This window comes from Sinocyclocheilus grahami, unplaced genomic scaffold (genome assembly GCF_001515645.1).
Source record: "Sinocyclocheilus grahami isolate Dianchi unplaced genomic scaffold, SAMN03320097.WGS_v1.1 scaffold229.1, whole genome shotgun sequence".
Lineage (NCBI taxonomy): Eukaryota > Metazoa > Chordata > Actinopteri > Cypriniformes > Cyprinidae > Sinocyclocheilus > Sinocyclocheilus grahami.
Genome location: NW_015505408.1, coordinates 1,478,876 through 1,500,868, shown reverse-complemented (window position 1 = coordinate 1,500,868; position 21,993 = coordinate 1,478,876). Strand labels below are relative to the sequence as shown.

The window sequence follows — 21,993 nt, the reverse complement described above, 5'->3', positions numbered from 1 at the left end:
TGTGTGTGTGTGTGTGTGTGTGTGTGTGTGTGTGTGTGTGTGTGTTCACAGAGAAGGAGAGCAGATTGCCCAGAACGGACTGCCATCAGACCAGGACTCTCCACGGGTTAGTTACCGCTCCTGTACCTACCCACAATACACTAGCAGTCAACAGACACCACGAACTACCGGTCAGGGACACTGAGAGTTCCCATAATGCTCTCTGATGATCACACACCTCTGCACCAGCTGACGGGACACAGACGGGTTTGTCAGCTGTTTATTACCGCAGGTTATCAGTGGACTTTATGAAGGCTAATGACAATGTATCTCAATATCTTCAGTGTGTTTTGTGGACATGATGTGCCTTAAAAAAATATATCAACAGATGAATGAGAAATGCTGATGAAATGATCCGGTTCAGTACTAGTTTAAGTCATCAGAAATAAGCAAAAAACCTTAATGCACAATAGAAATATGGAGCAGTTAAAGCACTTATATGAATGCCTCCATACAAAAATTAGTGTTATTTAATGTGTAAAGTGTAAAGTTTAATGTGTATTGTCTTGGTCAGGTGGAACTTCGTTTTTGAGGAGGATTAACTTAGGAACATATACAAGGCAAAAATTTGTGTTCTTCCTCGGTATGATGAAAAGTAAGTGGCTTCATGCTTAAAAACAAGAAAAATGTCTGACATTGGGCTCAGAAAATTCAATATATTTCCTTTTAAATTGCAAGTCACAAAATTTTGGTCAGTTTTTCAGAAGACAAGACTTATATTTTAAAGTCATTTTGCTTTTTAAGTAAATGTCTTTTGATTTGAAGAATGTTTTGATATTTTTACTGTAAAATAAGACAAAAATACTGAGGAAAAACATGATTTTTTTGCAGTGACGTTTTCTCTGTAGAAATGGTGCTTTATGGGTAGCTCTAGACTTCCATTAGAAGTGCATTACTGGACAGTTCGTGTGATGGGAGTCATAATGAACCGAGAGCATTGCTTTAAGACAGTAGTTTAGATATTTAAACTGCTGCAAATGATCTGCCATGTGTTTGATAGTTTGCTTTTGCTTTGGTTTGTGTTTGCGATGTGAGCTTGTGAAACTCAAACCTGTTGTTCTGTGTTGAGAGTCCAGAAAAGCCCAATAGAGTAGGGTTTTTGTGTGTGTGTGTGTGTGTGTGTGTTGGTTTGAGGTGATTTACCATAAAATGATCTGAAAAGATGAATGTTGTCATGTACTTCCAGTATGCGGGCAGACTTTCTTTAGTCGACTAATAAATGAACTGAGTGTGTATGTTGGATATGTGTGTTGTCTGTAACCTCCTGTGACTTCTGTCCGTTTAAATGCATCTCAGCCAGACTTCACTGGCTCCGTATGAGAGTTGTAAGGTGTTTAAGCATAGATTTTAGTAATGCTGGACTAAAGAGGTTGTGTTTGAGTTCCTGAGAGCCGTTTTAGCGGAGCAGGACGTCATCAGACGGGGTTTTGCGGTACAGTAACACATCTGGAGTGATACCTGTGTGCTGTTGCTTTAAGCATGATGTTTTTCAAACTGATTGAGTTCCAGACATCTGCCATGTTTCTGATTGTAGATCCATAGAGTTTCCCATCTCGCATCATCTTTTTACCTTTACAGTCAACATGAAATGCATTTAAAACCTTATTCATTTACATTACATTTAGTCATTAAGCCAATGCTTTTATCCAAAGCGACTTACAAACGAGGACAATAAAAGCAGTCAAAACTAACAAAGGAGCAATGATACGCAAGTGCTATAACAAGTCTCAGTTAGCTTAACGCAGCACACATAGCAAGGGTTTTTAAAATAATATAATAAATAAAAAGAAAACAGATAGAATACAAAAAGATTAGAAAGCAAGTGTTAGGTTTTTTGTTTTTTTAAAGAAAACAAGCAGCAAACGAATAGAGTGCAAGAATAAAAGGGACAAGTGTTTTTTCTTTTTTTAAGAATAGAATTAGAGGATCAAATAAAGATGGAAGAGATGTGTTTTTAGGCTAAGGACTCAGCAATATTTACAATATTATCTGACATTAATAACAATATCCAATAGCCTGCAGGATGTCACATGCAAAAAAGGAATGACTTGCGCTGATAAATTATTAACAATGTGTTTAACATGTTTGAACGTGTTTTGTTGTGTCTTGTTTTTCAGCACAAATATCTAAACCTTCTTAAATGAGGATATATTTACTGAAGTCTTGTTTTCAGAAAAAAATATTATTTTTATCTTAATATATTAAATGTATTCAAATAAGCGTATTGACATATTAAGAAATATGTTTTTTTTTGTTAGTTTAATACTAATCTAAATATATAAAAATATATTTAATAAAATTATTTTTAGTAAAATAATATACTTATGCTAATACATTTTTGAAAATATTTTCTGAACAATTTAGCAAAATTTAGTGACTTTTTTTCCTTAAAACAAGATATATTAATACATATTAATACATTATATGTATTTGTTTTATACTAATCTAAATAATTAAGAATCATTATTATTAATAATAAAATAATAAAATAATAAATTATTTTCAGTAAAATAACACATGGACTAAAGTGTAACCCAGTTTCTACTTATTGGCATTTAGTTTGAACCTTGCTGATAATACTTTCCCTGAACATCTGGAAATAAGCAGGTCTCATCTGGACATAATCATCATGTCAGTTTGAGCGAGTCTTCGGTGTGTGTTTGGCTCTGAAATCAAGATCACATCACATGAATCTGCGTTTTTAAAACAGTTCGTCTGAGAAAATCCCATGGTAGACATCTCCGGGATCACGGCTGAATTTATGCAGGAGCATCTGGATTGGTTTCTTGATGAAAATGCCACACAGATCGTAGAATGTGGACTAAAGTGTAACCCAGTTTCTACTTATTGGCATTTAGTTTGAACCTTGCTGATAATACTTTCCCTGAACATCTGGAAATGAGCAGGTCTCATCTGGACATAATCATCATGTCAGTTTGAGCGAGTCTTCGGTGTGTGTTTGGCTCTGAAATCAAGATCACATCACATGAATCTGCGTTTTTAAAACAGTTCGTCGGAGAAAATCCCATGGTAGACATCTCCGGGATCACGGCTGAATTTATGCAGGAGCATCTGGATTGGTTTCTTGATGAAAATGCCACACAGATCCAGGTGTGCTAATGTGTGTGTGTCTCGTCAGATCCTGGCATAACGTGTACTGCGTCATCAACAACCACGAGATGGGCTTCTACAAAGACAACAAGAGCGCGGCGCAGGGCGTCCCGTACCACTTTTTTTTTCTTAGTGTGAAAAACATTTTAATAATCTATAAAAGAAACATTTGTGACCCTGGACCACAAAACCAGTCATAAGGGTAAATTTTTTGAAATGGAGATTTATGCATCATCTGAAAGCTGAATAAATAAGCTTTCCATTGATGTATGGTTTGTTAGGATATGACAATATTTGGCTGAGATACAACTATTTGAAAATCTGGAATCTGAGGGTGCAAAAAAATCTAAATATTGAGAAAATCATCTTTAAAGTTGTCCAAATGAAGTTCTTAGCAATGCATATTACTAATCAAAAATTAAGTTTTAATATATTTACGGTAGGAAATTTACTAAATATCTTCATGGAACATGATCTTTACTTAATATCCTAATGATTTTTGGCATAAAAGAAAAATCGATAATTTGATGTATTGTTGGCTATTGCTACAGATATACCCCAGCGACTTAAGACTGCTTTTGTGCTCCAGGGTCACATATGTGGAATGGAAAGGTTCTATGAACGTTAAATGTAGAGCCCTTATTTTTAAGAGTGCATGTTTTGCACAGATGTATGTATTTGATAGTTTTTTGACTATGCCTGATGAACTGTGTGGTGTTTGCAGGAGGAGATGAACACATGGATCCAGGCCATTCAGAACGCCGGCAGCGGCTCCTCGTCCTCCGAGAAAACAGAGATCACGCCTAGCAACCAGAGCACGCCGGCCTCCAGCCGCGCTCACACGCTCCCGGCAACCGTCACCCTGACGACCGAATCCAGCCCCGGCAAGCGCGAGAAAGACAAGGAGAAGCGCTTCAGTCTCTTCAGCAAGAAGAAGCAGTAGGCGTCCGAAACGATCGCTCGATCGGCTCATTCCCTCGATTCTTTTACGACTTTCCGTTTGTGTCCGCCCACCTCCTCCAGTGATATCCCAGCATGCAAAGCTCATAAAGACGCCACACTCTGTGCCTGAAAGCCCGCCAATTGGGTCCAAAGTTGTACAAAACGCAAGAGTGTGTCGCGATTCGGGAACGCCAGCGATCGGAACGTTTTTTTTACGCTCTTACGTTTCTATGGTGGTTGATTTTGAATTCCGACTGTTGCTATCGCTCGTTTTTTGTAACTGTGCGCCATTGAGGGGTCTGGATATTTAAAACATTTCCTCAATTTTTATGAGGCTGTCTCGGAGATCCGCCGAGTCTCTCTTCGTTGACAGTGATGCTTCGAAACGATTCCATTGAACCAATACAATTCCACGTCAACGTCAGATTCGCCGTTTAATGACTATAAGCTGATCAACTAATATTAACATTGGCTTGAAGGCATGGTAGACTTGTGTCATGCGATCAAGGTGGCTCGTACCAAACGCTTTCACGAGCTGTAAGAACGTTTGCTATATACAGAGAACTAGTAACCCGAATCATTTGACGTCATGCTTTTTTTTCTTTTTTTCGTTCGTTTAATTGTCATTTCTCTTGGGTTTTATCATAATATATGTTTCAGATAATTCTAGTACAAAAGAGTATAAAAATTAGATGTATTATAAACACTTTAAAGCATCAATGTTAAGTGAACAGTGCAACATTTACTGGTAAAAAGGTAATGTTACTCCAGCTAAAAAAGTACAAAAAGAACAAAAAAAAAAGAAAATATATGAATACGGTTACTTGCTTGTGGGCTATAGCACTGAGCATTCTCTTTTTTCTCTTTGTTTTCTCGTTTGGGCTTCATCCCGCTCTCCTGCTCTTTGATACATAGTGCGCATCCCCTCCGTCACTGTATCTATTGTAATGAGATTTTCATCTACTGCACAATCAAAAGCATCATAATAGGAATGAAATCCTGGCGATGTCGGGCGTCCTGAGCGCTATAGATCCTCCGGCCGACGCTCAGATGTATGAAACTGCACCTGTAGACTTTAACCTCCCTGCCCTGTTAAATATGTGCGATGTCATTAAATGCTTTTAAACATTACACTCGTGTCGTGTCATTCTGTGTCTGTTTACTTAACTTGGGAGACTAGTTGAGATCTGAAATCAGTTCTTTTATTCAGCAAGGATGCATCAAAAGCGACAGTAAAGACATTTATAATGTTACAAAAGATTTCTATTTTAAATAAACGCTGTTCTATAGAACTTTCTATTCATCAAAGAATCCTGAAAAACAAGTTTACACAAAAATATGAAGCGGCACAACTGTTTAATAATCAGAAATCAGCATATTAGAGTGATTTCTGAAAATCATGTGACACTGGAGACTGGGGTAATGATGCTGAAAATTCAGCTTTGCATCACAGGAATAAATTATATTTTAAAATAGATTCAGTGTTGAGGAAAGTTACTTTTAAAAGTAATGCATTAAAATATTGCGTTACTCCCTAAAAAAGCAACTAATTACGGTACTTAGTTACTTTACTTTTGAGTTACTTTTTAAATCTGGGCAGGGCTTGCTTGCTTGTTTTTAATATAAAAAAGTTCTTCTTTTAGAAATGTAAAAGTGAAATGAATACGCCTCTGGATGAAGGAAATGCAAAATCACGTCTGTACAGTAGAGGGCGCAGCATGAAGAATACGACGCAGGAGAAGAAGTTCAACACTATTCAGCAATAACACAAATTAAACAAATGTGTCATTTTTGCTTAGTGTGGTTGAATTGGACCATCGAAGGTCAGCAGCAAAAACATTGGTTAATAAAATGGGATTAAATACATAAATAATATTTGTCTTATTTAACATTTAATTATTGCAGGTTTGTATAATATTCTGAGTTTGCATTTGACTGTTTTTATTCATTTTGAGGAATACTGGATCTGTTTTTGTGCAGGTGAGATGAGTAAATTCATGTTCATATTTAGTCTAGAACTGCAGTAACATAATGTTCACACAACACTCTGCACTTATTCCCAATTCCTCTCAACATGGCAACACAAGCAAGAGCTGTCAGTCAATACATGGGAAACAGAGTAACTGGAGTTACTTATTTGAAAAAGTAATTTCCTTATAAATTAAAAAGTAATGTGTTACTTTACTAGTTACTTAAAACAGTAATCTGATTACGTAACTCGCGTTACTTGTAATGCGTTATCTGAATATATTCTAATAAAAACAGCTAGGCCTATTTGAAATTGTAATAATATTTCACAAGATTACTGATTTTCTATATTTTTAGGCAAATATGTAGATTTCTTTCAAAACTTTTTTTTTTTTTACCAGCCCCAAACATTTGAATGGTAATGCAGTAGGCCAACTTTTAATAATAATCTGTGCATATTACTATTCAAAGTTTTAGGATCTGTACGTTTTTTAATTAATACTTTTATACGTCAATGACACATTAAATTGATCAAAAGTGACAGTAAAGACATTTACATAGTTACAAAAGATTTCCAATCTCAATTCAAATAAATGCTGTTTTAAAATGTATTCTAATACAGGTGCATCTCAATAAATTAGAATGTCGTGGAAAAGTTCATTTATTTCAGTAATTCAACTCAAATTGTGAAACTCGTGTATTAAATAAATTCAATGCACACAGACTGAAGTAGTTTAAGTCTTTGGTTCTTTTAATTGTGATGATTTTGGCTCACATTTAACAAAAACCCACCAATTCACTATCTCAACAAATGAGAATATGGTGACATGCCAATCAGCTAATCAACTCAAAACACCTGCAAAGGTTTCCTGAGCCTTCAAAATGGCCTCTCAGTTTGGTTCACTAGGCTACACAATCATGGGGAAGACTGCTGATCAGACAGTTGTCCAGAAGACAATCATTGACACCCTTCACAAGGAGCCACAAACATTCATTGCCAAAGAAGCTGGCTGTTCACAGAGTGCTGTATCCAAGCATGTTAACAGAAAGTTGAGTGGAAGGAAAAAGTGTGGAAGAAAAAGATGCACAACCAACCGAGAGAACCGCAGCCTTATGAGGATTGTCAAGCAAAATCGATTCAAGAATTTGAGTGAACTTCACAAGGAATGGACTGAGGCTGGGGTCAAGGCATCAAGAGCCACCACACACAGACATATCAAGGAATTTGGCTACAGTTGTCGTATTCCTCTTGTTAAGCCACTCCTGAACCACAGACAACATCAGAGGCATCTTACCTGGGCTAAGGAGAAGAAGAACTGGACTGTTGCCCAGTGGTCCAAAGTCCTCTTTTCAGATGAGAGCAAGTTTTGTATTTCATTTGGAAACCAAGGTCCTAGAGTCTGGAGGAAGGGTGGAGAAGCTCATAGCCCAAGTTGCTTGAAGTCCAATGTTAAGTTTCCACAGTCTGTGATGATTTGGGGTGCAATGTCATCTGCTGGTGTTGGTCCATTGTGTTTTTTGAAAACCAAAGTCACTGCACCCGTTTACCAAGAAATTTTGGAGCACTTCATGCTTCCTTCTGCTGACCAGCTTTTTGAAGATGCTGATTTCATTTTCCATTCAGTGTTGAGGAAAGTTACTTTTAAAAGTAATGCATTAAAATATTGCGTTACTCCCTAAAAAAGCAACTAATTACGGTACTTAGTTACTTTACTTTTGAGTTACTTTTTAAATCTGGGCAGGGCTTGCTTGCTTGTTTTTAATATAAAAAAGTTCTTCTTTTAGAAATGTAAAAGTGAAATGAATACGCCTCTGGATGAAGGAAATGCAAAATCACGTCTGTACAGTAGAGGGCGCAGCATGAAGAATACGACGCAGGAGAAGAAGTTCAACACTATTCAGCAATAACACAAATTAAACAAATGTGTCATTTTTGCTTAGTGTGGTTGAATTGGACCATCGAAGGTCAGCAGCAAAAACATTGGTTAATAAAATGGGATTAAATACATAAATAATATTTGTCTTATTTAACATTTAATTATTGCAGGTTTGTATAATATTCTGAGTTTGCATTTGACTGTTTTTATTCATTTTGAGGAATACTGGATCTGTTTTTGTGCAGGTGAGATGAGTAAATTCATGTTCATATTTAGTCTAGAACTGCAGTAACATAATGTTCACACAACACTCTGCACTTATTCCCAATTCCTCTCAACATGGCAACACAAGCAAGAGCTGTCAGTCAATACATGGGAAACAGAGTAACTGGAGTTACTTATTTGAAAAAGTAATTTCCTTATAAATTAAAAAGTAATGTGTTACTTTACTAGTTACTTAAAACAGTAATCTGATTACGTAACTCGCGTTACTTGTAATGCGTTATCTGAATATATTCTAATAAAAACAGCTAGGCCTATTTGAAATTGTAATAATATTTCACAAGATTACTGATTTTCTATATTTTTAGGCAAATATGTAGATTTCTTTCAAAACTTTTTTTTTTTTTACCAGCCCCAAACATTTGAATGGTAATGCAGTAGGCCAACTTTTAATAATAATCTGTGCATATTACTATTCAAAGTTTTAGGATCTGTACGTTTTTTAATTAATACTTTTATACGTCAATGACACATTAAATTGATCAAAAGTGACAGTAAAGACATTTACATAGTTACAAAAGATTTCCAATCTCAATTCAAATAAATGCTGTTTTAAAATGTATTCATTTGAATGGTAATGCAGTAGGCCAACTTTTAATAATAATCTGTGCATATTACTATTCAAAGTTTTAGGATCTGTACGTTTTTTAATTAATACTTTTATACGTCAATGACACATTAAATTGATCAAAAGTGACAGTAAAGACATTTACATAGTTACAAAAGATTTCCAATCTCAATTCAAATAAATGCTGTTTTAAAATGTATTCTAATACAGGTGCATCTCAATAAATTAGAATGTCGTGGAAAAGTTCATTTATTTCAGTAATTCAACTCAAATTGTGAAACTTGTGTATTAAATAAATTCAATGCACACAGACTGAAGTAGTTTAAGTCTTTGGTTCTTTTAATTGGGATGATTTTGGCTCACATTTAACAAAAACCCACCAATTCACTATCTCAACAAATTAGAATACTTCATAAGACCAATAAAAAAAAACATTTTTAGTGAATTGTTGGCCTTCTGGAAAGTATGTTCATTTACTTTGGTGCTTGTGGGCAGGTGCCAAGTCCTTCTGGAAAATGAAATCAGCATCTCCATAAAGCTTGTCAGCAGAAGGAAGCAAGGAAGCAATGTGTTTTTTTTTTAACCTTTAACCACATAAACACATTTCATGTGTTTCATGAAATTTCATTTCATTCTTTTTAACAACATCATATGACCCCTTTAAGATTATATTTAAATGCTTAGTTTTAATATCAAAGCTTAAATGTAGGGGAAAAAATATGTAATTCTTTTTGTTATACCTTGGCAATAAAATGTTGATATCACACATGAACAAGGATGAAGTTTGAAGCTGAACAAAGTATGCATTCATGACCAAATTCGTGAAATGTGAAACAAAAGCCAATGTGTTGGTTTTATGAACACTACACACCACCACAAGAGGGCAACATTTCCCCAACATCATTACAACAGGGCGTTAACAAGCCAATGCACATGGTGTGATTAATGTAGTACTGCTAGATGCCCCGTAGTTTAATTACCTTCAGAGAGATCCTGCTTAGTCTGTCTGAGTGTGAACAGTCTGGGTGTGATTCATTTGCAGCCACAGTGGTCCAGTAAACGCCCTTCCCCTGAAAATGACTCCTCATGGAAGCAAAACCATAATAAATGGTGTATGAGGGTGTCAGATATGGCCCCTCAAGCATTAGTAGTTTATTTTTTGTAGTTTATAATTTAAGTGCTCTAAAATTTCCTGGTAGATGGCTGCGTTGACTGTGGACTTCAGAAAACACAGTGGACCAAAGTCCTCTTTTCAGATGAAAGTAAATTTTGCATTTCATTTGGAAATCAAGGTTCTAGAGCCTGGAGGAAGAGTGGAGAGGCACAGAAACCATGTTGCTTGAAGTCCAGTGTGAAGTTTCCACAGTCAGTGATGATTTGGGCTGCCGTGTCATCTGCTGGTGTTGGTCCACTGTGTTTTCTGAAGTCCACAGTCAAAGCAGCCATCTACCAGGAAATTTTAGAGCACTTCATGCTTCCTTCTGCTGACAAGCTTTATGGAGACCGCGAAAAGAACTAAAAATACTCTGTCATTTTTGATTGTACAGATAAGAATTGCAATAATATTTAATAATATGTGACCCTGGACCACAAAACCAGTCATAAGGGTCTATTTTTTTAATTGAGATTTATATGAATAAATAAGCTTTCCATTGATGTATGGTTTGTTAGGATAGGACAATATTTGGCCGAGATACAACTATTTGAAAATCTGGAATCTGAGGGTGCAAAAAAATCTAAATATTGAGAAAATCATCTTTAAAGTTGTGCAAATGAAGTTCTTAGTGATGCATATTACTAATCAAAAATTAAGTTTTGATATATTTACGGTAGGAAATTTACAAAATATCTTCATGGAATATTATACTTTACTTAATGTCGTAATGATTTTTGGCATAAAAGAAAAATCAATAATTTTGACCCATACAATGTGTTTTTGGCTATTGCTACAAATATACCCCAGCGACTTAAGACTTAAGTTTTGTGCTCCAGGGTCACATATTGCTATTTTACTGTTTTTTTTTTAAACAAACAAATGCTGAAATTTCAAATTGCAATAATATTTCAAAATATTACTATTTTTACTGTATTTCTAAACAAATGAATGCAGTCAAAAATCATACTGACCCCAAACGTTTGAATGGTAGTGCCACACTTTTAATGTTTATTAACCTGTACATATTTTATTTTTGAGGATTATTAAATTTTAAGGTTGGTAACCTAAATTTGTTTCCCCTTATTCAGCAAGGATGCATTAAATTGAGAAAATGACAAAGTTAAAGAATAAAGACATTTAAAATGTTACAAAAATATTCATTTTTTAAAAAAATGCTGTTCTTTTGAACTTTCTAATCATCAAAGAATCCTGAAAAACAAAATGTATCACAGTTTCCACAAAAATATTAAGCTAGAACTATTTTCAACATTGATAATAGTAATAAATGTGTATTGAGCAAGAAACTCTTTGTTTAATCTCACTGCTGTCTTGCAGAAACAATCAGGATATTAAAGAGATCTTGATTATTATTTTTTCTTTATTGTGTGTTGCTGTAAAGCTTTTAGGGGTGACACTTCATAAGTTGTAAAGCAACACACACACACACACACACAGGTTTGTTTTTATGGTTTATGGGGACTCTCCATAGGTGTAATGGTTTTTATACTGTACAGACCGTATTTTCTATTGCCCTACACCAACCCTACCCCTAAACCTACCCCTCACAGGAAACTCTCTGCATTTTTAGATTGTCAAAAAACTTAATTCTGTATGATTTATAAGCTTTTGTATCCGTGGGGACCACAATTTAGGTCCCCACCGTGACACGAGTCCCCATGAGTCTGTGTGTAGTCAGGTTTAAGTCCCCACCAGGATATATAAACCAGCACACACACACACACACACACACACACACCATCTGTGATCTCCATATGTCTGTGATTAGTTCATGAGGTTTGAACCTGCCGGTTCAGCAAAGGACAAGAAACACAACATCACACACACCAGCACAACCTTCACACCAGAACACTCACAATCAGCACGACTCCCTGTCATGTGACTTAAGCTTTGTCTAAAAGAGCATCTCACGTCCTCTAACCCGCTGGGAACGATCTGTTCAATATCTCAAATTATCTAGGGAAGGAGACTCCATTAAGTCTCAGAGCCAAGTTTTCCTGGGCTGCGTTTGTTGATAGTTAGTCCTCCAGTAATCAGATTACAGTCTAATTAAATCACCGGGTTTTAAACCGGTTTTACCTAGACTCGCCCCAAACCAAGAGACTGATATCATGAGGTACAATCAGTGCAATGACATTTTACTCGTCAACCTGTATAATCATTAGAATACTCATTACACAATCATAGCCAAGTACATAATGCCCTATAATTGAAATGAGACTAACTTTACAGGTCTTAGATCACTCATTTGCACAACTCCCTATACTTCCAAACCTGTTTTATGGCGTTTCTGTCTACTTAAGTAGGTTTAGAGCTAGCAGGAAACACAGATGCAGTGTTGTCTTTATTCTCTTTCAAGCACCCAAACAATCCAAAGAAAACATCTTTGAAACAGAAAGAAAAGTCACTTACAAAATAAGATTAGATGAACATTAAAAAAAACAAAAAACTGACCAAAATGTCTCTGTGTGTGTGCATTGCCAAACAAGTGAATGAATCTTCCTCAGAAGAGGGTCCAAATCAGCAGCTCACTTCAGTGTCTGACTAATATTATAATCACGTCCATAAGCTTTTTCTGAAATTGGGATGAACTCATGAATCTGTTGTTCGATCTCTTCATATTTAAGGAGAGAACTATAGTTTCCAGAGTCGGACCTCGCCTGTTATGATTTTCAGGGGTGTAGAATTGAGCAGGAACGCTATGAGATGTCCCTAACACTACTAAAGTGTCCCTGGCAATAATTCAGACAGTTGAATGTCTGTTGTCTGTCGCTGTCCCCACCAATGCCAGAATCCATTGTTCATGTATTAAGATCGCGACAGATGCTCTGAGCTCTTTAGTCACGTGAATGCATCTTAAGCAGCATCAGTGGGCTCGGGATTTGTCAGCATGTCCACTCACATCTAAATGCAAGCACAGCGTTTAGCCATTAGACTAGTGCGCTTACATAGTAATGCATTGCTGTGGACATTTGTAGTTCGAAATCCAATCGGAATCAAGCAGGAATCCTTTAAACATTAAAAAGATCAACAACACTTCTGCTTGTTTTTCAAAATTTCATTTGATCCGATATGATCTACAAAACGTGGATTTGTATTTGAACTGCGAGTGCACTAAGAATAATTTGTAATTAGTATTTTATTCATTTATGTATATTTTTTATCATTTTTAATTAACATAATTAAAATGTTATTATTTATTATTTTATTCATTTATGTATATTTTAATCATTTTTAATTAACATCATTAAAATTGTATTATTTATTATTTTATTCATTTATGTATATTTTAATCATTTTTAATTAACATCATTAAAATTGTATTATTTATTATTTTATTCATTTATGTATATTTTAATCATTTTTAATTAACATCATTAAAATTGTATTATTTATTATTTTATTCATTTATGTATATTTTAATCATTTTTAATTAACATCATTAAAATTGTATTATTTATTATTTTATTCATTTATGTATATTTTAATCATTTTTAATTAACATCATTAAAATTGTATTATTTATTATTTTATTCATTTATGTATATTTTTATCATTTTTAATTAACATAATTAAAATTTTATTATTTATTATTTTATTCATTTATGTATATTTTAATCATTTTTAATTAACATAATTAAAAATTTATTATTTTATTCATTTATGTATATTTTTATCATTTTTAATTAACATAATTAAAAATTAAAATAATTATTTTATATAATTATAAACAATTAAATATATATAGAAAATAATTAAATAACTATAGAAAATAAATTTAATATAAAAATAAAAATTATTTCATAATTATAAAAATGTGATCAAATAAATAAATAAATATAAAAAATATAATTATATTTAATTTTATAAATAAAATTAAAGCAATAAAATAATGTACATATGTAATGCATTTAAAAATATTTACATTTTACTTTCAAAATATTTATTTTTAAAATTAATAACAATTATTATTACATTTTTTATTGTTTTAAATGTTGTGTAAATTATTAGAAAAAATACCATTAGAAATACAATAGCGTTCCTTCTAGCGCTTCTTTTAGCTTTTCCTAATATGCTTTTGGTATCTTCATACATGTTGTTGTGGAAAAAAAAGATGCAAAATGAATGTGTTGATATAATATAATATAATATAATATAATATAATATAATATAATATAATATATAGCAAAACCTTATTGCTGGCTCTCAGATGGACAGGGTAAGAATGTTCTTGGCTGAAGACCCGTATGTTCAGCACCCTGGACAGCGCATGCTGAGCACTCATGGGATTTGAAGTCATTTTCGTGCGGCCGAGCATCACTGGAGACCGTTTAGAACTACAAGTTCCATGATTCCTTGCGCGGCGCAGCTTTCTCCGCTGGTCGGCATAATCGGAAACGGGCCACAAGGCGTCGTAGTAACCAAACCGAATGGTTTACTAGAAACCAGAAATCATATTCTCCAAAATATTACGTCGATAACTCAACTCAAGGCGCCTTTACTCCCTCAACGCTGCGCCGAGTTCGCGGTGGAGGGATTAATCCACCGAAACCAGCTCGCGCGGCTCTTTTCCTCCGTTTAAGGATGAGGATATTTGCATCTCACACCCGGTTGCTGATGATTCGGTGATCCGGATCACGCGAGGAACGGAAGCGTTTGCTTGAGGATCACCGGGAACCGAAGATCTCCAGGCGAATGTTGAAGAGCATGAAGACGTTTTTGGGGAAGGTGTGATCGTCGGCGCGATGCTGCGCGGTGGAGATCCCGGAGGCTTTCTGAAACACGCCGACTTCTGCCCTTTAGAGAAGATTAACAGCACGATGGCTTTGAGCTGTGCCTCCTCGGTGAAGACCTGAAGCCTCTGCAGCCCTTTAAAGACGTCCAGACCTCAGTGTGTTGAAGGTGTCCAGCGTGTTGTAGATGCATCTGGATCAAGATCGACTGCTAGAGTTGTTTTTAAGGTAATGCACAGATTCAGCGTGCTTTTTAAAGGCTTTTATACTCTGGAAACTCATGCAATGGCTGGTAGGTGTGACCAACTATTCCAGTATGCACATTTGTAACCACTCTTGAATGCATTCCCTTTAATCTGGATCCCAATTTCAGAATTTCCCCATCATTTTAGCCTGATTTCTCCATGCCACCCAGTGGGATCTTCGGACACCCTTCCCTGTACAGGTGACCCAGCTTGTGTTCCAGTTATGATGCCCGTGCTGCATGCATGAACTTCAAGAGGGCGTTGAATGGTGGCAGTGCTGTAGGGTTGGTGTTGCCTAGTGGTTAAAGATCTGAACCGGTGTCTAAAAGGCTGTAGGTTCCAACCCTACAAAAGGTGACCCATCACCACTGTGTCTTCGACACCCAAAGAAAGTCCACTAAATGACACTATTGTGAATGGTAGACCATTGCAGATCCCGAGAGCATGGCAGATAAGACGGCTCCCCGCTGTCAGCTGAGGCTGGAGTGGATTCATGGATACAGAGGCCATCAGTGCAGGAATAACCTGTACTACACCGCGGGGAAGGAGGTCGTGTATTTCGTGGCTGGAGTCGGAGTGGTTTACAACACCAGAGATCACACACAGAAGTTTTACTTGGGACACAACGACGACATTATTAGGTATGAGGACGCTCTTTATAACAGTATGCATTATGAAAATATCAAAAACTGACAATGAAATGACCATGCACTATGGTAACGCCATTGCATTCTTTTAAATGCAGTACCATTAATATGGCAGTCAATTTCAGTACTATGGTATGTATCAAAGTACCATGAAAAAAACATGATTTTGGAATATGTACCATAGTAATGTCATGGCATTTTTGGAGTACCATGATATCACATTTTTTGGACACATACTATGGCAATACCTTGTTTTCTTGGTCATGTACTATGATTATACCATGTTTTTTTGTCCTTTTACTATGGTAATACCATTGTATTCTTTGAAACGCTACAAGGTATGATGTAAATACCATGGTAGTTAACATGGTAATTTTTATTACCATTGTATGTGACAGAGTACAATGATAATACCATGTTTTTTAAATATGTACCATGATAATTTCATTATATTTCTTGAAAAACCATGATATTGCAATTTTTTTTGGACACACACTATGGCAATACCATGTTTTTTGAATATGAATATGGTAATCATTCAATACCATTGTATGTAACAAAGTACCATGATAATACCGTGCTTTTTAATATATACCATAGTAATGCCATGGTATTTCTTGGAGTACCATGCTATCGCAATTTTTTGGGGCAAATGTTTGGCAAAAGCCTGTTTTTCTGGATATGTGCCTTGGTGATACCCTGTTTTTCGGATATATTTACCATTGGTAATGCACTTTTACTGTTTTAAATTTCACAAAGTATGATATGATATAAATACCATGGTAAACTAAAATGACAATCATTCAGTATCATTGCATGTAAAAAAAAAAGATAATACCATGTTTTTAATATATTCCATGGTAATGTCATGGTATTTCTTGGAGTACCATGATATCACCATTTTTTGGACAAATACTATGGGAAAACCATTGGTGATACCATATTTTTTTTTTGGACATTTACCACGGTAAAGTCATTGTATTTTTTATATGTCATGAAATGTCATGCATATACCATGGTGAATTAATATAATAATATTATAAGAATACCATGATAATACCATATTTGAATATGTACTCTAGTAATGTCACGGTATTTTGAGTTTTTTGCACATTTACCATGGAAATGTCATGTTTTTCTGGACATGTACCACAGCAAATATGTGTTTTTTTTGGTACATTTACTGTTGTATTGCCATGGTATTAAAAAAAAAATAGAGTAGCATGTGTTACTAGAATAATAATTGGTGGTATATATCATAATACTCTCATACGCTAGTGTGTTTATTGGTTGTTTGTGTGCCAGTGTGTAGTGTTGACAGCAGTTGTTCCTCTCTGATAAAGTGGTTTGTTTCTGAGACACCTGATGCTATCTGAACGCCGGCACGCCCTTCATTCGCACATTTATCAGACCGTCGTCTCCCGGACGGATCAATGCATTCCAGCTTTACAATGGCATACGGCCCTCGAACAGGCGAGGGGTCAGGACTCGGGTTTTGGAGTGAAATAGAGTTGATATGCAGAGATGGCAACAGGATGACCCTAATGGAGGGCAGCGCTTCTCTAAAAAGCCTTTTCTTGTTCAGCAAAGCTATGTGATTTTTCTCCTGAAGGGAGAGATGGGCCGATACGGTGAGGAAGTGACCGCGATTTGTCCTCACTCTCGCCTCCAGGTGACTCGAGTAAAAGAGGACGCTTGTGTTTCTACAAATATTTAACTTAAACTAATAAGCTTAATGTGATGCATATTTGTTAGTCAAATGAAGCAGGTCAGATTTATTTAATGCACTGTAAAAATTATTTTTCGAATTTAGACAAAACAAATATCATTGGAGTACATTTGGCAAGAAAATACTATTTTTCATACTTTAGAATTTCATGATCAATTCAATGTGTTACTTGCAATTTCTTTGTAATTAATTGTAAAATTTACAAGTGAAAATTGTTTCTACCCCAAAGTTTTTTTTTACTAACTTACTGTTTTAAATAAATAAAAATGTATTTAATTAGTTTGTTTATCATCAATAAATAAAAATTTTTTCAATCTCTTATATTTTAATAACTGAATAAATGTAATTGTTTTCACAATGAACAGATTCATGCCGATTCTAAGCATATATGCATTGTAAAAATAATTTTATGATTGAAGTAATCAAATAGATGCATAGAATCAACTGTCATGTTTTTTTTTTCATTCATGTATTTATTTGCATCACATTATGTTTAATATATTGTATTAAATGCATAAAGATGCATACAGTTAATAATAAACTATGCCATGTTTTTTCATTTAATTTTAGTTTATTTATTTGCATCATATCAATTTTATAGTTTGTTTCTATTAAATGCGTGTAGATGCATATAATTAATTATAAGCTATGATATGTTTATTTATTTATTTATTTGCATCATATCAATTTTATAGTTTGTTTCTATTAAATGCGTGTAGATGCATATAATTAATTATAAGCTATGATATGTTTATTTATTTATTTATTTGCATCATATCAATTTTATAGTTTGTTTCTATTAAATGCGTGTAGATGCATATAATTAATTATAAGCTATGATATGTTTATTTATTTATTTATTTGCATCACATTAAGTTTATTAGTTTGTTTATATTAAAACTGCAGTCCAAACGGATGTATATTTTATATGCAATTCAAATACATAAATCTTAAATTTAGGCTTCTATATTTTATTTGAGTGAGGGTGAAAGATGTATTTTGTATTAATCATATTGCAAAAAAGAATTAAAAATGCTGGTTTCTGGCATGCATCTTGCATTTTAGTCATGTTTGCATGAACATTTGTTTTATGGACTGTGTTGTGACAGAAAGCCAAGCAGATTTAGGGATATTTAGTCCCGTTTTTACATTTTCCCAACTGTCAGGTCCACACAACCTGAGGGTGGGATGCTATTCTTGTCATCCGATTCCATTCACAGCAATTATCATCTTGCCCAGATCCTCAACAGCCTGATCACTCGGATACAACGATCATGTTTGATTATAATGAAGTTTAATTGCTTGGTTAGAGTTAGAGCGCAGGTTACATTCTGTGAGCAAACAGTCACAGGATATGTGCTGAATTATGGGATGCTGGTGTCTTATTTTAGGCTGAGCCTGCAATTGATGGATTTGGTAATTAGTGTTAATTGTCTCAAGTGTCCCATCACCTTGTTTAGCAGGTCTCTCTGTAATGTGCACCTATAAACGGAAACCACAGGACAGCGTTTGTGTTATTGCTGTAATTGTGTGTGTGTTATGTTTATGGAAACTCTGACATTCAGTGTTGTTGGCTTTTGCAGATTGTATTATATTAGGAACACACACACACACACACACACGCACATACTGGTCATGGTCGACGTAGACTGAAGAGTGAGTATATTAACCCAGTTCATCTCGCTGCCTGAGGCGGAACTTTGCTATTAAAAGTCATATTAAAAGTACTAAGCAGAAACACATGATGCCAGTGGCGCTGAGGTATAAAATGTGCTTTTACTGCAGTCGAGAGCCAAATCCAAGGAACTTCCAGTGTCTTTTTGGGCAACATTAGAGCAGCCTGGTGTTTTACACAACAATTATTCAATGTGTTTTAAGTCAGTCATCACTAATATTAGAGGTCATAGTTAGTGCTAGTGATTTGTACAATCCTTGAGCTCTAAAAATTAAACTTTAGTGTAGACCTGGGCGATAAAACGGTATCGATATTTATCGACGGTACACCTTCATCGATATCGATATAAAAATGTTCGATATAGGCACGTACTATGAGTGACACAGACAGCTCACACAAACACGAACACATGCTGAATTGAGTGCTGTGCCTGCCTGCAATGAGGAGATTGTGAATAAAGAATGAATATTAGTCGAATTTAATTTGAATGTTAGGTGTACATCAGGGAGCGTCATCAGTGGCGTGATAATGATGTAAATGATGTTGTTGCATTTTAATGTTTTGTTAGTGTAGCCCACGAGACGCGCCGCTGCTGCGTTATTCATTCAAAATATTAGAGAAATATAGAAGCTCAATGCGGAGAAGATCTTGAATGGGTTAAAACCGAAACCAAGCCATTCACACAGAACGCATATTCAGCGCATTTTTTAGACGGACAAATATGACTGCTGCACTCACGTCACACACAAGAGATGTATAGAAAGCCATGCAAAGTTAAAACAGTTTAAACTTTTAGAAAACACGTCACGAATTTGTGGAGGTTTATTCATTTTCACTGCGTCTCATATGTTTTTAAATGCAGTCTGTGTGATGGGCGCTTCGGCTCTTTGGATTAAGCAATGCATAAGTGCATGATGCTGTTTTGTTCATAATTGTTTATGCAATTTACGAAACTATATTTAATTTAATTTAGAGTTAATTTAGACGTAATGCACATTTTCATAGTTACTTCCATGCGTTGACAATTTAAATGTGCTGCATTTTTTTGCTCTTTGCGCCCTCGGGAGACAATTAGACCTATATAATAAAGACCTATTTAATCTGCATATAAAACATAAGAAATTAGATGTTTAATTTTTATCGTGTTTGTTAAAACAAAAAATATTTGTTGTTTGTCTCAATAGATTGTGTTAATAATAAATACAGTGGTCAAATGTAAACATTTGTTTTCTATTGCATTTTGTTTTAAAAAAGGTTATAAAAAGTGTCAATAATTATCGATAGCGAACTGTATGAAACATTATATCGTTGATAATTTTTTTAGCTATATCGCCCAGCCCTACTTTAGTGTGTAACTCGTCCTGCAGTAAATCATGTGTCTTGTTAAGGAAAGGTGTGTGTGCTGTTATTATTATATATTACATGCTTATTTATTTATGCAAGAAGTTTTCCTGGTAAGCAATAAAGCAAATGATTTCTACAGACCAGAATAATCATAGAGATGTGGAGGTGATCTAGTTTGTTTAACAGGTGTGTAGTCTTTTTTTTTTGGTGATTGCATCACTTCAGCGTTGCAAATAATAATAAAAAAAAACAACAACTTCTTACTCAATATTTTTGTCTCTTTTTTCTAGTCATTTCTAGAAACAAAATGACTTAAGATATTAATTCTTGTTTAAAAAAATATAAAAATTAAGTAATTTATGCTTTAAAACAAGAAAAAATACCTGCTTAAATAACTTTTCTGACCACATTGGCAGATATTTTTTTACTTTGCTTCAAGCATAGCCACTTAATTTTAATAAATTGTTCAGAATATAAGATATCTTTGAATCATGTTGCTTTTTTCTAAAATGTATTTTGATTCAAGATTGCATTTGTCATCACAATTTTAACTATTATCACACAGGTCTATATATAAAGTTGCATATATAAGTTTATTTAACTCTATCCTCATACATAACGTATACTCACAAAGCAGTCTGCTTGTTTGTTTATATAATCACAGAATGTAGCTATATTATATCTGCTAATGGAATATTAAGATATTATAAACATTAACATCATAATATTCTGCAAAGCTGCTTTGAAATGTATATTTATGGTAATAAAGCACATTTCCCTCCAAATTGTAATTCCTGTAATGCATGTGAAACTTATTTTTGGGGAGTTTTACTGTAATATTCATGATTCTCAGTGGCGATTGTTATTCAGTTCTCTTTGCAGTGTGTAATTTCAGTATCATCAACATTATACATTTTTTTTTTCAAAGTTGTAAATAAAACTTAAAAATTATCATTCTAAAATTATTGAAAAAATAATTATTGGAGTATGTTTTACACGAAAATATAAATAGTTTTAAAGCAGTTTTTTTCTCAGTGAAACAGATTTGCAAAAATAATGACTTTTCCCAAAAACGTCTCGGTTACGTATGTAACCCTCGTTCCCTGAAGGAGGGAACAGGGACGTCACGTAGGATGACCGACGAATTGGGATCTCGCTTAGAGGGACCAATCTACTTCGAGTGTAATCTAAACGAGCCAATGCACATTGGCATGCGATTATTGCACCCAGCTGCTGCTGATCACAGCGTGAGTATAAGTAGGCAGCAGATGCAGCGCATATTCAGGTTTTCGCTGAGGAGCCGAGCCGGTGACCCGGCCGCTCAGCGGTGGTACAGGAGCTGTGGCGACGGGACGTGATGTCTCCGTTCCCTCCTTCAGGGAACGAGGGTTACATACGTAACCGAGACGTTCCCTTTCAGTCGGTCACTCTCGACGTCACGTCTGATGACCGACGAATTGGGATCCTACCAAAAGGCCACAGCTACCGCCCCTTCCAGTGTCCTGTGGAAGCCACCTGCGCCCCTATTTTTTGGCGTAGGCCAGGGCTTCTTCACAAGAGGACCAGCTACTGCTGCTATGGCACTACCCAATGAGTAAGACTGGATAACACTGGGAAAATGTACCCATTCTACTTGGAACAGGGACATTACGGAAGCTC

General features: G+C 35.0%; 2 protein-coding genes and 1 pseudogene across 5 annotated transcripts in view; all 3 read left to right on the top strand.

Moving 5' to 3' along the window:
• The window catches only part of LOC107597209 (spectrin beta chain, non-erythrocytic 1-like), a gene marked incomplete at its 5' end in the record, with an annotated part of 7,567 nt that extends 6,986 nt beyond the window's left edge, over positions 1–581 (top strand). Inside the window, one exon of the mRNA XM_016288163.1 lies at positions 554–581. Within this exon, the coding sequence (XP_016143649.1) occupies positions 554–581 (28 nt within the window). The remainder of the gene's footprint in view (positions 1–553) is intronic.
• Positions 582–3,067: 2,486 nt separating this feature from the next.
• On the top strand, positions 3,068–5,223 carry LOC107597182 (spectrin beta chain, non-erythrocytic 1-like; annotated as a pseudogene).
• Positions 5,224–14,338: 9,115 nt separating this feature from the next.
• The window catches only part of LOC107597181 (echinoderm microtubule-associated protein-like 6), a 69,834-nt gene continuing 62,179 nt past the window's right edge, over positions 14,339–21,993 (top strand). For 2 of the 4 annotated variants that reach the window (XM_016288138.1, XM_016288136.1), the window contains exon 1: positions 14,340–15,580. In XM_016288138.1, coding sequence (XP_016143624.1) covers positions 15,384–15,580 — 197 coding nt within the window. In that variant the 5' untranslated portion in view covers positions 14,340–15,383. Of the gene's footprint in view, positions 15,581–21,993 lie in introns of all 4 variants that reach the window. The other 2 variants (XM_016288137.1, XM_016288139.1) reach the window with 2 other exon arrangements.